The sequence below is a fragment of the Taeniopygia guttata genome, chromosome 22, assembly GCF_048771995.1.
Source record: "Taeniopygia guttata chromosome 22, bTaeGut7.mat, whole genome shotgun sequence".
Classification (NCBI taxonomy): Eukaryota; Metazoa; Chordata; class Aves; order Passeriformes; family Estrildidae; genus Taeniopygia; species Taeniopygia guttata.
Window position 1 is genome coordinate 593221 of NC_133047.1, and position 15843 is coordinate 609063.

The 15843-nt window shown below is 57.9% G+C and overlaps 2 protein-coding genes across 7 annotated transcripts; both read right to left on the minus strand.

The window, feature by feature from the left end:
* Positions 1-731: 731 nt before the first annotated feature.
* On the minus strand, positions 732-7157 carry LOC100219367 (indoleamine 2,3-dioxygenase 2). Of its 6 annotated transcripts, none has more exons than XM_030289750.4 (10): positions 6901-7157; positions 6294-6389; positions 5626-5745; positions 5314-5432; positions 4988-5002; positions 4486-4585; positions 4170-4287; positions 4029-4080; positions 2131-2279; positions 732-1481 (listed from the first exon to the last, which is right to left on the minus strand). In XM_030289750.4, the coding sequence occupies exons 1-10, from the start codon at positions 6997-6999 to the stop codon at positions 1111-1113; spliced, it is 1239 nt and encodes a 412-aa protein (XP_030145610.4). In that variant the 5' UTR covers positions 7000-7157; the 3' UTR covers positions 732-1110. The 6 variants fall into 6 exon arrangements, with proteins under 6 accessions (XP_030145610.4, XP_072773718.1, XP_072773717.1 ...); XM_072917617.1 differs by having other exon boundaries at positions 4194-4287; positions 5626-5759; positions 6840-7157; XM_072917616.1 differs by having other exon boundaries at positions 5626-5759; positions 6840-7157.
* A 198-nt stretch (positions 7158-7355) lies between these two features.
* LOC100222224 (disintegrin and metalloproteinase domain-containing protein 32) lies at positions 7356-15693 on the minus strand. Its single transcript, XM_030289749.4, has 18 exons — positions 15595-15693; positions 15381-15459; positions 15177-15253; positions 14896-15088; positions 14672-14737; positions 14340-14411; positions 13546-13712; positions 13058-13139; positions 12771-12907; positions 12031-12217; positions 10862-10951; positions 10168-10366; positions 9627-9735; positions 9149-9332; positions 8756-8836; positions 8559-8676; positions 8151-8304; positions 7356-7950 (listed from the first exon to the last, which is right to left on the minus strand). The coding sequence occupies exons 1-18, from the start codon at positions 15663-15665 to the stop codon at positions 7782-7784; spliced, it is 2235 nt and encodes a 744-aa protein (XP_030145609.4). The 5' UTR covers positions 15666-15693; the 3' UTR covers positions 7356-7781.
* Positions 15694-15843: the final 150 nt, after the last annotated feature.

The window sequence follows — 15843 nt, forward strand, 5'->3', positions numbered from 1 at the left end:
GTGGGCAGTGACACTCGGGAGCTGGCACGGGTGGGCAGTGACACTCGGGAGCTGGCACGGGTGGGCAGTGACACTCGGGAGCTGGCACGGGTGGGCAGTGACACTCGGGAGCTGGCACGGGTGGGCAGTGACACTCAGGAGCAGCCAGGGGCTGGGCAGTGACACTCAGGAGCTGGCACGGGTGGGCAGTGACACTCGGGAGCTGGCACGGGTGGGCAGTGACACTCGGGAGCTGGCACGGGTGGGCAGTGACACTCGGGAGCAGCCACACCCAGCACGGGGGCTGCTTGGGGGTCTCACTTCACCTGCAGCAGTGTTGGAGGAGCCTCTCTATCGGGCTGACCCTGGCACCAGGCTGTGTGTTATTCTGCTGCCAGTACCTAGTGAGGATCAGGGGTTTGTCAGAAGTATTTTTCCCATGGAGAAGCCATGTGTCCCCATGTCCCCTACTACAGCACTGTTATCACCGAGACTCAAAGTGAAGGTGTTGCAGCTCTGCCCCTGTGCCATCCTGAGCCCTTAATGAACCCCGAGGGGCAATGGAGAGCAGTCCCTGTGCCATCCTGAGCCCTTAATGAACCCCTTCGCTGTGCCCCGAACCCCTCGGCCCTGCACCCCCCAGTCCCCAGCCGTGTCCAGCTCTCCATCCCGGCCCCGCTCGGGTCCCCTGGTGCCAAACGCGGCTTTCTGCCGCCACCTGGTGATAGACACAGTCCCAGATCGCACACGGGTCAGCGATCGCTGCTTTATTCGGCCGTGTGACCCACCCGTGTCCGCCGCTCGGACGGGGTGCAGTGGGCAGGAATTGGGGCTTGGAGGGACACAGCCCTTCCCTGGGGCCCGGGATGATGTGCTGACACCAGTGCCACAGGAGGACAGCACGCCCGTCCCGGTGCCAGGGGAGGATGCTGTGTGTGCCTGCTGGGGGGAGGCAGCAGCAGCAGCAGCGCTGTTCTCTCCCACCAGCCCCGAGCGTGTCCCTCGTGTCCCAGACGTGCACAGTGGGAAGGCTGCTGCTGATGGGAGGGTTTGGCTCTTGGCTTGTGCCTTGCAGACAGATCCAAAGCCCCTTCGCCTCCTGCGCCCACTTTGGGCAACCCTCGGGGTGGGTCAGGCACTTATCACCCCCTCCCTGGTGGTGTCCCTGATGCTCTTCAGGAAGCTGAAGATGTGGGAGCCGCCGGTTCCTTTAGTCTCCAGGGCAGACGGGGGTTTTCCCGCAGAGGGCCCGGCCCCGGCGCTGGGCCCTGCCCGCCTGGCCTTGGCTCTGGCCGCCGCAGCGGAGATGTACTTGGTGACGATGGTGATGTGGTAGGACCTGAAGTCCACCAGCGCCAACACGCAGCGGTTGAAGGCGGCACGGAGCCGCGCGTCCCCCGAGGAGAGCACGAGCTGCCTCAGGGACACGGAGCCCTGGATCTGCTCCACAAAGGCTCTGTGCGCCGGGGGCATGTACTCCCTCATCCTGCGCAGGAAGGCAGCTGCGAGACACCAGCAAAGGAAGGAGTAAGTTGTGGGCAAGCGGATTAAAGGCCCCAACCCTCTAGGAGAGAAGCTGGCCTGGAGCTGTGGTGCTGGCACAGTTTGAGGGACCCCTGACAGCCTGCACAGCCTCCTCTGCTCTGCCTCCAATTGAGTGAGAAAGAAAACCCATATTAGGCCAGTGCTCCATTGGGGCTGGTGCTAACCCTAAAAGGCAGGGTTTAGCCCTGCTCCCAGCCTTTGGTTTGTTGTTTTTGGTTTTTTGGGGTTTTTTTGCTAGTAAAATGGTTTTGCTAATTTCTGGTAAATATTTCTGTTGTGGGCTGGGCTAAAGTGGAGCTTTATGAATGGCCTCTCACTGGCAGGATGCCTGCACACTCTGCTCCCTCATCTCTTGGCCCATAGAGAGCCTCAGCAAAAAGCTGACATGCAAGAAGCCAAATGCGTGCTTTTGTGAATTTATACATGAGCCACATGTATAACCTTCCTCCCCAGCACTGGGCAGAGCCTGTCCCAGCCAGGCCCTGCAAGGATGAGATGGGCACACGTCCTCCTGCCTGACAGAGCTGGCACAGTGATGGGAATTGCTCTGGCTCATCTCTTCCCCAGCCCCTCATGTGTTTGGAGAAGGAAAGGCCCGTGGCTCACCGCTGTCCTCGCGGTGGCAGATCCCCAGGAGCTCATCGAAGGCGTGCAGGACTGTGCTCTGCGCCGCGCTGCCCCCCGAGAAGGCCATGGGCTCCGGGGACACCCCCTCGTAGATGAGCCCGTGTGCCATGGCAGGGTTGTCCTTCCAGCTGAGCAGGAGACATGGCAGTCAGGCAGCAGCCATGGGGCTGTGAGAGGGGACCTTGGACTGACAAGATTGAGCAAAACTTTCCTGGCCCAGCCCATGGATCTCCTCCTCCAATGCAGCCATGTCAACCTTCTTGAAACAGGAGATAAACTTGGAAATGAGATACTGTGCCAAAGCACACAGTGAGCCCATGGGGGTAAGGAGAAGTCCTTAATTTTCCTTTGCCAGAAGAGCATTCTCTGGGATCGCCATGCCCTGGTGAGCACCCTGTGGCATGGTGCTGGGACACATTGCCCTGCCCGGCTGCACCTCCTGCTCCAGCTCAGGAGGTTTCTGCAAGCAGAGCTGCCTTAGGTGTGTGAGAGGGGAGGGGGCACTTATCTGGGCAACAGTGGCACTTTACAGCAATTCCTTGAATGTCAGTGGCCATTTGGAGAAGCAGGTAGTCACCCAAACACTCCTTTGAGCCCCTGAAGCTTGGATTTTCCTTTGTTCTTGTTACTCAAGGTGATGTCTTTTTAAAGGCATTTAAAAGTAAAATAGAGGTCAGGCCAGCCTGCCTCTTTATCGCTGCAGATAACAAGGCAAGGACGGGATTTCCTCCCTCTGAAGCTGCTGGTCCCGGGCAGGTTGGGAGCCAGCCTTGCTGGCACCTCCCACACACACCCTGAGCTCAGACCCTGTCAGCCCCTCTTGTGCCGAAATGGAGAAGTGCTCACACCCAAATGGAGACAGAAGCTACGATTTCAGGGAGGTGAAGTGCCTGGCACAAAAATATCTGTTGGCCTTTAGCAGAGTGCACCATTCCATGAGGCTTTCAGTGCTGGCTGCAGTGTCTGTTGGGCTACAGGAACAGATTTTACACAAACTGCAGAGAAAATAGATTCATTATCAGATACCAGAATATTTTTAGTTCTCCCAGGATTGTATTTATAGTAACCTCTACTAGTGGGAAGTTCTTACAAGCAGAAGGGAATTTAAAAGGCATGTTTTCCCAAGCTGATGACCATCGAGACAAGGTCAGCTTGGATAAAAAATGAGAGAAACTTAACCATGATGCACGGAGCTTTTTACTTGGGAATGCTGAGATAAGATGAAGAGAAATAAAAATAGAATCCCCCTGAGAAGCCTTGGACCTAGTGTCTGCAGATGCTGCAGCCCCACAGGGGTGCTGAGGGATGCTGAAGGCACCACACTGGGCTCCTGGGCTGTGGTTCTGCCCTGCCCAAATGGCATTTGCAGTATTGGGGGGTGGGATTTTCTTTTTTTGAATTGACAGATTTGTAACAGAGCAGCAGCAAGAGGATTGTTACAGATGTTTCCTGAACACAGAGTGGGAAGAGCCTCTGCTCAGCTTTTTGCAGCGTTGTGTACACAGTGTGGAAGGAAAGAGAAATTCCTCTTCTCCTGTCAAAACTGTTTAGCCAAGAGCAAGAAAGATTCATTTGTGCACAATTCTGGCTGTTGGGGCTGCCGGGGCTGAGCTGAAGTGTGGGATGGAGAGAAGCTGGAGGGAGGCAGACCCAGCCCCTGACCACAGTCCATGCCCAACTGATCCAGTGCTAGGAATTCCTGAATGACGGGATCATGATGCTCGAGGGAGCATCACTGCCAGACATAATGCTGCTCCCTACCCTGCCCTGGGGAACCCCAAATCCCATCGGGGCTGCCCCTTCCCTGCACATTCCCAGCTCCCCCCAGCCCTGGGAGCTGCCAGCACAGTGGCTCTGAAGGGAAACAGGAAACTCACCCAGAGAGAAAGATCCGGATCACAGAGTAGAATACTTCTGGATCCACATAGTCTAGGAGGAAGTCAGCCAGATCAGAGGTGGTGGCAGTCACAGCAGTGTGTGCCATGCACTGCAGCATGCACAGGACCGGCTGCTCTCACCATGCATCCGCCTCAGCGCCTTACTCATGGCCTCGATGGCCCCTGCCAGCTCCTGCAGGGCTCTGTGCAGGGTCTCCTCATCACCCTGCACGACGGCACCGAGGGCCTGTGTGATTGCCTGCGGGAGGAGGAGGGAGAGCACCGAGTCACAAAGAGGTGGGATGTCTGTGTACAGTGGCTTGGACATTTGCTGCCACCCATGGCAGCGCTGCCCCTTCCCCAGCCCAGGTTCAGGGGACAGGAACACCTTGTGGGTGCACCTCGAGCACTTTACAGTGCAGGCAAGCAAAGAGCCCCAACACATGGCAGTACCCACCTTAATGCCAGGCACAGCTGCCTTCTCAACAAGCAGGGTGACGAGGATGAAGCCCCACAGGCTCTCTCCCCCAGGCAGTGTGATGATCGTGTCCAGGTTCCTGCACAAAGGGGCAGAGAGAGGAACTGGGGGAGTGGTGGCTCAGGATTTCCTTACACACTGTGGGACACACTGAGCCCTTGGAGCAAAACCATCCCAGACTCCAGAGCCTCTTATCTGCACCCCCAGAGAGGAGCTGGCACAGAGTGAAAGGGGAGCAGGACTGCTCGGGTTTGGGGGCCCTGCCATCCTCCCCGTGCCCTCCCCACAGCCATGGCCAGTGGGTCTGTGCAGCCAGAGCAGCCAGAGGCTCTGCCGCAGTCCCTTTGCTGTCGTCGCAGTGGCACTTGTGTGACAAATACAACACACATCAAGAGAGGTTCAGCCCAAGCAGTGCTACAGAGCTGAGCCAATCCAAACAAAACCAGCACCGCTAGAAAATAACTGAGCAGTAACTACTTACTCAATTTCCAGAGGCCTGAAGGCATTTCGGTTGTGGCCAGGAAATGCACAAGAAAAGGAGAGAGAAAGAGATTATAAATCGTTCTAGTAACAGTCCATGCTCTGCAGGGAATAGAGGAGCTGCTCCCAGGGGCTGCTCCCAGAGACACCCATGTCCCCACAGAGTTCCTGTGCCCACACCCACGAGGCCAACCCCAGCACAGACGGGATTCAGGGGCTTTGGCAGAACAGGAGCAGTTTGGGAACAGTCTGTCCCTGACACCTGCTCATCACTGCTGCCCAACCGCAGGAAGAGCACGCTTGGCCCGCTGGCATTTGCCTGTTTACCCGTTGGGATCCTTCCTCCTCCAGTTGGCCAGCACAAAATCTGCGTGGCTGAGGATGGGCGGGAGGCCCAGGGCCTGGGAGACCTCCCAGAAGGGGACGGCGAGGTTTCGGGGCAGGACCTGAGTGTGACAAAGCACAGGGGAAGGGGGGACATGCTCAGGCTGCAGAAAGGTGCCTGTCTGCAGGAAGGAGTGGGCACGCCCCTGCTGCAGCCACAGGAAAAGGGTTTTGCTCCATGGGGTAAGTTCGAAGGGAGCAGCATCAGCTCCCAGACCCCAAGGAGCAGGCGAGCCTGCTTTACCTTGCCTTTACCTGCACAGTGCCCTCCTCGCCCTCCTGCCACACGTAGCCCATGGTGATGAAGCTGAGCACCAGGTGTGCCAAGTGCAGCTCCTCACGTCCTCGGAGGTGCTGGGTGCTCAGCTGCGGCATCTGCCAGGGAAACCCTTGGGAGCAAGGAGCAGATCCAGCAATGCCAAGGCCCCTGTGGTGGAGGGGCTGCCCTGCCAGCTGGGGGGAACCCTCCTAGTTCTTCCCTGCCTTTATGCCTCCCTTCCCACCCACTCTGCAGGATTTGCTCCTGCTGCACTGTTATTGTGTGTAGGGACAGTAATCCATGGGGTTTTCCTCAAAAACAGTCCCTCCTCCTGGTGCTGGGATGCCCATGGGAGCGGCTGACCCCAAAAGGGTCGAGCCTGACTGGAAGCTGAAGGAGCACCTGTGCTCCTTTGGCAGGGAGCATGGCTGGGATGAGACATGGCTCTTGTGACACCTGGAGGGGCCCTGCTCCAGCCCTTGCTGGCTGCTGAGCGCTTGGACCTGGTGCGGGAATTATTTCTGTGCCAAAGGTAAGACTTTGCTGTGGCCTGGTGTCAGTCATGGCTCAGCACACATCTGTGCTGCTGGGCTGATTTGCAGGTTTTCCAGACGCTGCTGTGTCAGCCCAAGGCTTGGAGAGCTCCGGAGGCAGGGAGAAGTACCTGCTGAACGCGGGAGCGCAGCCGGTGGCTGGTGATCAGCTGGGGCAGCTCCCGGGCCATGTCCATCCAGGGGCCGTAGGGCACTGGCAGCTCTGTCTGGGTGGAGAGGGGCAGAGGAGGGCTGAGAACGTGCCCAGGCTCCCAGCACCCACCCAGCCCGCACACCGCTGCCGGTGGCTTGCCTCTGCTCCCCCTCCTGTGAGGTGAGCCTGTGCGCTCACTAATTAATGGATGGTGACCACAATCTGTCTGTGCCCACCCGCTCCCCCTGCGGGGCCAGGCCAGTGATAAACAGCCCCACTTTGGGCACACTGCCCTTGTTGTGATCCCCAAAACCCCGTAGCACCTCGGCCAGTGTTTAAATGGCAGAGCTCCCTCAGCTCTCCTCTGTGCTACTTGCTGCAGCTGCTGTCATCATTTTAAAGGGCAGGGGTTTGTCCTATGAAACTGCCCGTGCCAGAATAGCACCTGCCTTCTTCATTGCTCTTTGTACAGTGCTACAGCAAAATGCTAAATCAGAGCTCCCCCCAGAAGCTGCTCACCAACCCCTCTGTTTTCCTGTCTGCCTCCTGTGGCACGCGGATGGGGAGGCACAGCCAAGTCCTACCAGAGGATCAGGAAGCAGGAAGCCAAACTCCTCGGAGATTTGAAACCTGGTCAGTGGCAGGGGCAGCGGGGGCTCCTCGGGGTCATCGCTGGCCTCCATGGCTGGACGCTGCCTGCCAGACGTGCTCTGCCACCCCGCTGGCAGTATGTGCTGAGCCAGCACCAGCCCCTTGTCCTGGGGCTCGGGCCTGGCTGCCCAATGGCCAGAGGGTGTGAGCAAACACGGCTAAAGGTTGCTGATAAGGCTTTGTCTGGAGAAACATTAAACTCGGTCCCCGTGGCGTGGCGTCCACCCTTGGGAAAGCCTTGGGTGACCTGTCTCTGGGACAGGTCTCCTCCCAGGACTGCCCTGAGGGGCTGCCATGGGCTGGGAGGTGGCCTGGGGCAGCAGCATCTCAGGCCACCAGCCTCCCAGCCTGGCGGTGGTTGGTGCTGGCACCTGGCCAGAGATGCACAAACACAGCGGGTGCTGCTGCTGCTTTCCCCACGGTGCTGGGGTCACCGGGGCTGCCAGTGGGGTCCCACTGCCAGAGGGGGGTCAGCAGGATGCTCTGAGCAGGGCCTTCCCAAACAGCAGCTTTGTGGGGGAAAAGCAGCCCTGAGAGTGCTGCCTGTGCACAGCAGCTGGAAACACTGTGAGTACATGGGAAGGGAAGGGCCAGGGTACCACAGCAGGACTGACATCCCCACGGGGTGCAGCTCCAAGCCCGGGGGTACCACAGCAGGACTGACATCCCCGTGGGGTGCAGCTCCCAGCCCGGGGGTACCACAGCAGGACTGACATCCCCGAGAGCAGGGTTAATTCTGACAAAAAACATAAACTACGTAAGCATAGAACCACGGGGCACTGGCCATGACACCAGATTTGCCCAACACCTTTAATTAGTGCCCATGGTGCTGCCCCAGCGCTGACTCTGGTGTTGGGTCTGTGTCTGTCTTCATCTCCAGCTCTGGCTCTGGCTCTGTCTGCAGCTCCGGGGTCAGCTCTGGGTCTGGCTCCAGGTTTAGCTCCAGATCTGGCTCCACCTCCCTGTCCATGTCCTGGCTGGTGCTGTGGGGGACCTACAGTGGGGCCTTGGACCTGACTTGGCTCAGGGAGTGCCTCAGCCTGAGGTCACCTCTGCCCGAGGATCACCTCAGGCTGGGCAGTGTCCTCACGTCCCCATGGGGATCAGCTTATCCCCCTCCCTCCCCTCTCCAGGGATCCCCTCGGCCCCCTTGCACACCCTCCTCCCCCGGGCACCAACTCACCCCTGGGTGCCCGGCCGTCCTTCCCCGTGGTGTGGGTCCAGCAGCTGCTGCCGCCACAGGCCGAGCCCCAGGGCCGCCGTGAGGAGCAGCAGAACCAGGCTGGAGCCCAGCACCAGCCAGGCCATCTCACCATCCTCCAGGGCTCGCTGCAGGCCTGGCAGGAGACAGCCCAGCTGGGCACGGGCACTGCCAGGCACAGGCACTGCCAGCCCTGCCTGGCACAGGCATTGCCAGCCCTGCCTGGCACCACCAGCCCTGCTGGGCACAGGCACTGCCAGCCCTGCCAGGCACTGCCAGCCCTGCCAGGCACAGGCACTGCCAGCCCTGCCAGGCACAGGCACTGCCAGCCCAGCCAGGCACAGGCACTGCCAGCCCAGCCCACGCCATCCCCACGGCTGCCCCACTCACCTCCCTCTATCAGCTGCAGGCCGCTGTCCCTGCTGCCCCCCCAGCGTGACCCCCTCCTGCGGCAGTCGGGGGGCTGCCAGCCCGGGTGGCAGTGGCAGTTGCCCTTGTTGTTGCACACCTGCAAGGCCAGCCAGGGGTACAGGTGTGCAGTGACCTCGCACAGGCCACCCCCCCAGCCCAGCACCCGTGGGACTCACGCCGTGGCCGTGGCACTTTGCTTTGCTGTCACAGTTCTGGCCCAGCACCGAGAGTGGGTGGCACGTGTTGTTTATACACACCTGGAAAAGCCATGGCAGCTCCAGCCCAGCACTGCCTCACCCATACAGTGCTCAGCACATCAGGCTATGGCCCAAAGGGAAATGAAAACACACTAATAAAAAAAAATTTTAAAAAAAGCCAAAGAAGCCACAGTTCTGCCCGGAAGCCAGGTCATTTTAGTGCTCACACCCCCCCAAACCTTTAATGCCATGTTTGCAAGTTTTTACAGTGTTTTTAAATATCAAGCACACTGCTGCAAGGAACAAGTGTTTCTATGATCTTGTTTACAGTTTCTATTTGCCATTTCAGATGATTGCAGAATATTTCCTTACCCTTCCAGTGCCACACTTTGTTCCTGGAGGAACCAGGAGCGGATCCAGCCACATGGGTACATTCAGGTAGTTCAGAGACACACACAGATGGTGCCGCACTCGGGCGTATATCACGGCAGCAGCAGATGATGAGAAGGGCTTGTAGGATGGGTATGTGCAGATTAACTTCCCACACCTGAGATCCCTGGAAAGCCAATTTGCACAGGATGTGTATCAAACAGACACACACACACACAGATCCTGCCTGATGAACAATGGAACATTAAACAGCACAGTCTGCTGTGAAAACATCAGCAGGACTGGGAGGTCCAAGGGAGGATCTGTGACATAAGGAGAGTCACCATATCAAGGAGAACACAAAGAGAAGTATTTATTGCTTCAGAAATCCCACCATAAACTGGAGTCCTGACACTTCTCTTGACTGCCCAATCCCATTAAACATGCATTTTAGCAGAGCCAGTGCCCCTCTCCAGCGTACCTCCAAGTACAGTGCCGGTAGTTGCGGTTGGTCTCGACCCCACAGTGCCCAAACCTGTCCCGCTGGCCATTGATCTCCTCGTAACACACCCTGGGAGCATTCTTGGAATCTACACAGTTAGCAATAATATTTGTTACCATTAAAAGGAACACAAAGGAACATATTATGGTATCTAGTAACTTCATTTTTCATTATTTAATTAGAGAAAACATACCTATCCCTGCCCAAACCCCCAGCAGTCCTGAACCTCAGAAATCAGCAGGGGAGTAGCAAATGGGGAAGTTCTCTGATTGAGTTTGCCCACAGAAAAAAAATTTGCTTTTTGTTCTTTCCATTGTTATCTGTGAAGCACTGGGGGACTCTGTTAACCAGAGCCAAACCAGAGCTTGAAATGCTTTCCTAGAGCTGTGCCTTCTCTCCAGGAGCCCCAGTCTCACTCGAGCTTGGTGCATTGAAGAGGACAGGTACAAGATGTGCAACTGTGATGCTGTGGCCAACCCTGCCCCTGAGCAGTGCCAGTGCCACCCACACAGCGTGTTACCTCTCCCATAGAGCCGCTTGCAATGCAGGTCTGAGGACTGGCAGCGTCCCTGGTAGCAGTAGCCAGTGCCATACCCGCACTCGTGCCCATCCTGCACGTACACGTCGGGCGGGCACGAGGCCGAGGAGCCGCTGCAGAACTCGGGCAGGTCACACTGGGCATCGGCAGCCGGGCGGCACAGCGAGTTCCTCCGCTTGAACTGGGGAGCAGGAGGAGCTCTGCAGCCTCCCTCACCTGCCAGCCCGGGCAGGAGGAGCTCTGCAGCCTCCCTCGCCTCCCAGCCCGGGCAGGAGGAGCTCTGCAGCCTCCCTCGCCTCCCAGCCCGGGCAGGAGGAGCTCTGCAGCCTCCCTCACCTGCCAGCCCGAGCAGGAGGAGCTCTGCAGCCTCCCTCACCTGCCAGCCCGAGCAGGAGGAGCTCTGCAGCCTCCCTCACCTGCCAGCTCAGCCCACACAACCCCTTCTGACCATGGCCTCAGGGTCCTTCCTCCTGAGGGGCTCAGGTGTGACACTGCCTGGGACAGTCTCTGGGTAATATTCCCCCCCAGGGGTTCCCAAGGGCTGAGCTGGGAAGCCCAACCCCAGGAAGTTTTCCCACTGCACAGCAGAAGTTTGGCTCTATCCGTCAGTATGGGAACATACCATTTGCCCAAAAATAAATAAGGATTTTGTGATACTTATAAAAATGTCCCTTACCTGACAATTTCTACAACATAATCCAGAGGCACATCTTGCTTTTGGCTTCAGTCTGCACGTTTTAGTGCAGCACTTGTCCTTCAGGCATTCCTGGGGACACATGGCAAACCCATGTTATTTTATTTTTTCTACCCCCGAGCTTCTCCTCCTCCTCTCCCCGTTTTACTCGGGCAACATCCAGCAGAACAAACAGGTAAAGGTGCCACCAGATCGGTGCCACACAGAAACCATCTCCAGGGGCTGGCCGGGCACAGGGCGGGGGTTTGGGGGGCACAGGGCAGGGGTTTGGGGGGGCACAGGGCAGGGGTTTGGGGGGCACAGGGCGGGGGTTTGGCCGGGCACAGGGCAGGGGTTTGGGGGGCACAGGGCAGGGGTTTGGCCGGGCACAGGGCGGGGGTTTGGGGGGCACAGGGCGGGGGTTTGGGGGGCACAGGGCAGGGGTTTGGGGGGCACAGGGCAGGGGTTTGGGGGGCACAGGGCAGGGGTTTGGGGGGCACAGGGCAGGGGTTTGGCCGGGCACAGGGCGGGGGTTTGGGGGGCACAGGGCAGGGGTTTGGGGGGCCCGGTCCCGGTCCCAGGGGCTGGCCGGGCACAGGGCAGGGGTTTGGGGGGCACAGGGCGGGGGTTTGGGGGGCACAGGGCGGGGGTTTGGGGGAAACAGGGCAGGGGCTGGCCGGGCACAGGGCAGGGGTTTGGGGGGGCACAGGGCTGGGGTTTGGGGGGCACAGGGCAGGGGTTTGGCCGGGCACTGGGCGGGGGTTTGGGGGGCACAGGGCAGGGGTTTGGCCGGGCACAGGGCAGGGGTTTGGGGGGCACAGGGCAGGGGTTTGGGGGGCACAGGGCAGGGGTTTGGGGGGGCACACGGCAGGGGTTTGGGGGGCACAGGGCAGAGGTTTGGGGGGCACAGGGCAGGGGTTTGGGGGGGCACACGGCAGGGGTTTGGGGGGCACAGGGCAGAGGTTTGGGGGGCACAGGGCAGGGGTTTGGGGGGCACAGGGCAGGGGTTTGGGGGGCACAGGGCAGGGGTTTGGGGGGCACAGGGCAGGGGTTTGGCCGGGCACAAGGCAGGGGTTTGGGGGGCACAGGGCGGGGGTTTGGGGGGCACAGGGCGGGGGTTTGGGGGGCACAGGGCAGGGATTTGCCCGGCACGGTCCCGGTCCCGGTCCCACCTGTGCCGTGCCGCAGTCGCACTGCTCGCCCGGTTCCACCACTCGGTTCCCGCACACGGCCGCGCTCCGGCGGGACCCGCGGCTCAGCCGGGGGCTGCCGAACAGGCACCCGCTTCTGCCCTGCTTCAGGAAGGTCTGGAAGTCCCTGATGCTGCAGTTACTGAAGGCTTTCATCCCACTGAAATGTCTAAAATTAAGCAGTTATCGTTTTTTTTTGTCACGCATTCACCGCCCCTCTCTCCCCCCAAGCTCTGTGCAAGTCAAGGGCTGGGCCAGACACTGCCACAGGGTACGATGGCCTCAGGGGTCTATTAATTCACTTCATCTACAGCTCATTACTAACAGATTGAAAAACATTCTGAAGTACCTTCATTTTAGAGAGCAAAGGTCTCTTTTGTCAAATTAGGCACTAAATTGCTATTTAATTAATTCTTTCTTCTTAGAGGAATAAAATCATGTATTTCTTCACTGAAACAGTGGTCAGGCATTGGAATTGCTGCCCAGGGAGGTGGCAGACTCCCCACTGCTGGAGAACAGAACTCAGTGATCAGTCCACTCCACAAGGTGGTGATTGGTCAAAGGTTGGACTCCATGGTCCTGGAGGCTTTTTGAGTCTGTGAATTTTATTTGTTGTACTTTTTGCGGTGGAATGACAGTGGTAGAGGACACCTCTGACAAGGGGACACCGTGCAGCCCCCCTGTCCCCCAGCCCGTGTGCCCCAGCCCCCCGGCAAACTCACAGCGCCTCGGGGCTCATGGTGCAGATGTGCCCGGGGCAGCTGCAGCCTCGGGGGCTGTCGGAGCTCATGCCCAGGCTGTGGCCCAGCACCTGTGCCAGGAGCACGGAGAAGGACTCCAGCGTCACGTTCCCACAGTACTGGAGGGAGGAGAGAGGTGAGCAGCCAGAGCTGAGCGTTCCTTGCAGAGATCCCTGCTCCAGACACATCCTCCCACATATTCCCATCAGCCCTGCTCCTGCTGCCCTGGGCTGGTGAGGGACAGGCAGAGAGGACAGCTGGGACCATACCAGAGCCACCGTGGCAGCAGCATCTCTCTGACACGCCTCTCCTGGAGCCGCTGCGCCCACGAGTGATCCTTGGTCCCTGTAGCTGGAACAGAGGTGGGGTCACTGCTGGTCCCAGGGAGCCCCCTCGCTGTGGTCACTGCAGGATGCTGCCTCTGTACACCCCAAGTCCCCTTGGTGCCCCCAAGTGTTTGGTGTCCCCAGGGGAGCCGGGGCAGGGTCTGTGTGGTGGGAGGCTGTGCCCGGTGCTGGGCAGGGACCGGAATGCTGCCACCTTTCCCAACACCTCAGCCTGCGTGGATGGCAAGGGATGGATGGCACCACTGCAGCTGCTGCAACACTGCGAGGAATGTCTTGGAAGAAATACTGTAAGGATATTAAGGATTTAGGAAATATGGATTTTTAAAAAAGCATTTGTCAAAGTTTCAACTTACATTGGTTTGACTGATTGCTACCACGTAACCTTTAACAGTAATGAACCTTTATCTTACCCTAAGAGAGAAGCAATGTTGTGTGCCTGTGGCTTCATAGACAACTGTTTCCACTGTAAAAATCGCTGTAGAAGGTCATCTATGTCCCCTGCTGTCGATATTTTATCCCCCTCTGCCCACAGCTCCAGGGAGGACAGCACAATGGTGACATTAAGGGGATTAAACATCTGCAAGTATAAGAGAGGAAACATTTACTCTCACACCTTCCCTTCATGCAGTCACCACACTGCACACAGTAAACACGGGGGAAAAGTAAATTGCTGCTGTCAGTGCCTCAATCTGCAGCCAAAAACAATGAACACACCTAAAGAATAAAGAGATATAGCAAGAAGCCTGAGCCAAAGTCCAACAACTTCATAACTGTTAGGGGTTTTGGGAATAACTTCTCATTACACAAGTCGACCATAAGACCACCAGTGGAGTAAAGAAGAGGACTGGAAGTTGGTTACAGCCACCTGAGAGAAAGCAGGCTAATTGGATCAGTGAGATCAGGGATCTACTGCACACAGGGGGAAGCAACCCAGGAGTCCTCAAAATGCAGGGGTTTGGCTGCCCTGAGGCAAACTGCCTGTTTATCTGTACATCTGCACGAGACATGGCCATCACACAGGCAAAGATGTTCTTTTGTGGCACACAGACATGTCCAGAGGGAAAACCTGCTCAGGAAACATGGAATTTTTTACCTAACATCCTCCTAAACCTAAAAGAAGCTAGAAAAGAGGTGGCTGCTGCTAACACCAGCATCCTCCTCGTCCCCCATCGCACTGCAGTACAAACCAGACTTAAGGACTCACGTTGTTGATTAAATTGAAGGCCTGGATTATGTTGTGCGTCACAGCATTCGGGTCTGATCCCATATAGTTGTACTGAAAAACAACCCAAGAGGACACGAGGGCAGACAAGTTGCCTATCAGGGTGAAGCATGTCAATGTTGGAACACTGAAATTATTCTCAACACTGAGCCATGGAGACACGAGCTACCAATTCCTTCTTTCCTACAAAATCCACAGTATGCACAACTTTTCAAAACAGAAAACAAATCCATGTAAAAGCTGGGAAATGTTACCATTTCCATGCTCACAGAAGTCAGGCAAAGACAAGGAAAATGTGGCTGGTGTAGACTTACCAAGGCCTTGTCCATAACCACATATACTGTGAGGTACTTGGGAGATTGTGCAGCGGCCGAGAGGGGCTAAAAGAGAAAATGGGATTCTGGTCTCCTCACTGCTGTCATTGACTGTGCTTCTTCAAAGCTTGTGTCCAAGTGTCTGGCCACAGCTCCCAGCAGAATCAGACCCCTCCTCTCAGGACAGGGACAGCAGCAGCAATGTGAGAACAGGCAGTGCTCACCTCCTCATCCCCGGGGGCCTTGTCCAACATCTCCCAGGCCGCCAGCCCGCCCAGCCCTGCCTCGGGGGTGCTGTGGGCCGGGGGGGTCTGTGCCATCTGCGCCTCACTCGCTCGATACAGCACGTGCTGGGACACAGGGGAGCGGCCCAGGGGCTGGATCCCGTAGCTCACGTTCTCAAACTGCAGCAAACCCCTGCCAGGGCACCAGCACTGCCCACCTGCTGCTGGGCACCAGCACAGCTGCCCCAGGGAGTGCAGCAGAGACAGGGCTGGGGCCTTACCTGAGCCCCGAGCAGGTGTCCAGGGTCACTGCCGAGCGGGGGAAGCCATCGATGTACCCCCAGTAGTGGCAGCCTCCCTGGGACATGAGAGAGGACACGGAGCCCCTTCCATGGCTGGGCAGGCCATCCCACCCAGCACCCAGACAGCTGCACCAGCTGCCCTGGGCAGAGACAAACAAACAGCCCAAAGCAAGGCCCGGTTACCTCAATGTGGGCAGAATCAGAGTGCAAAAATCCCTGCTCACTGGACACGTAAGTCTGGAAATCATCCGATAAAAAGGCACTACAAGAGAGGCACAAAGTGAGGTACTTACAACAGCAGCCATTACCCAGAGCTTCTCAAGCTTCTCGCAGGTCCTGGAGCCACCAGGGAGCAGGGCAGCCACTGTCAGGGAGGGCAGTGCCAGGGCCAACTCACTGCTGCTGCAGGTGGATGGTGTACGGCCTCCCCTCAATCCTCAGGACGTAGGACACTGCCTCCTTGTGCATACAGAAAAGCAGAGAAGGGGAGAATTGGGAACACGGAGCTGGGAATAGCATGAGCCAAGGCCTGCTGTGAACAGCAAAGGGGAGCACAGAGTGGGTGCAGCCATCACGGTGCAGGCAGCTCTGCTGTGGTGCCATTGTTACAGCTGCCACCACATCTGTAGTCCCCCAGCCCTCTTCT

Coding starts and splice junctions, on each gene's coding strand:
- LOC100219367 (XM_072917616.1), bottom strand. CDS start 6,999: ATGGAGGCCAGCGATGACCCCGAGGAGCCCCCGCTGCCCCTGCCACTG. Junction 5,760..6,293: donor TGCGCTCCCGCGTTCAGCAG/GTACTTCTCCCT, acceptor CTTGCTCCCAAG/GGTTTCCCTGGCAGATGCCG. Junction 2,280..4,028: donor ATCCGGATCTTTCTCTCTGG/GTGAGTTTCCTG, acceptor TCTCCTGCTCAG/CTGGAAGGACAACCCTGCCA.
- LOC100222224 (XM_030289749.4), bottom strand. CDS start 15,665: ATGCACAAGGAGGCAGTGTCCTACGTCCTGAGGATTGAGGGGAGGCCG. Junction 15,254..15,380: donor CTGATTCTGCCCACATTGAG/GTAACCGGGCCT, acceptor CTCATGTCCCAG/GGAGGCTGCCACTACTGGGG. Junction 7,951..8,150: donor GGACGGCCGGGCACCCAGGG/GTGAGTTGGTGC, acceptor GGTCCCCCACAG/CACCAGCCAGGACATGGACA.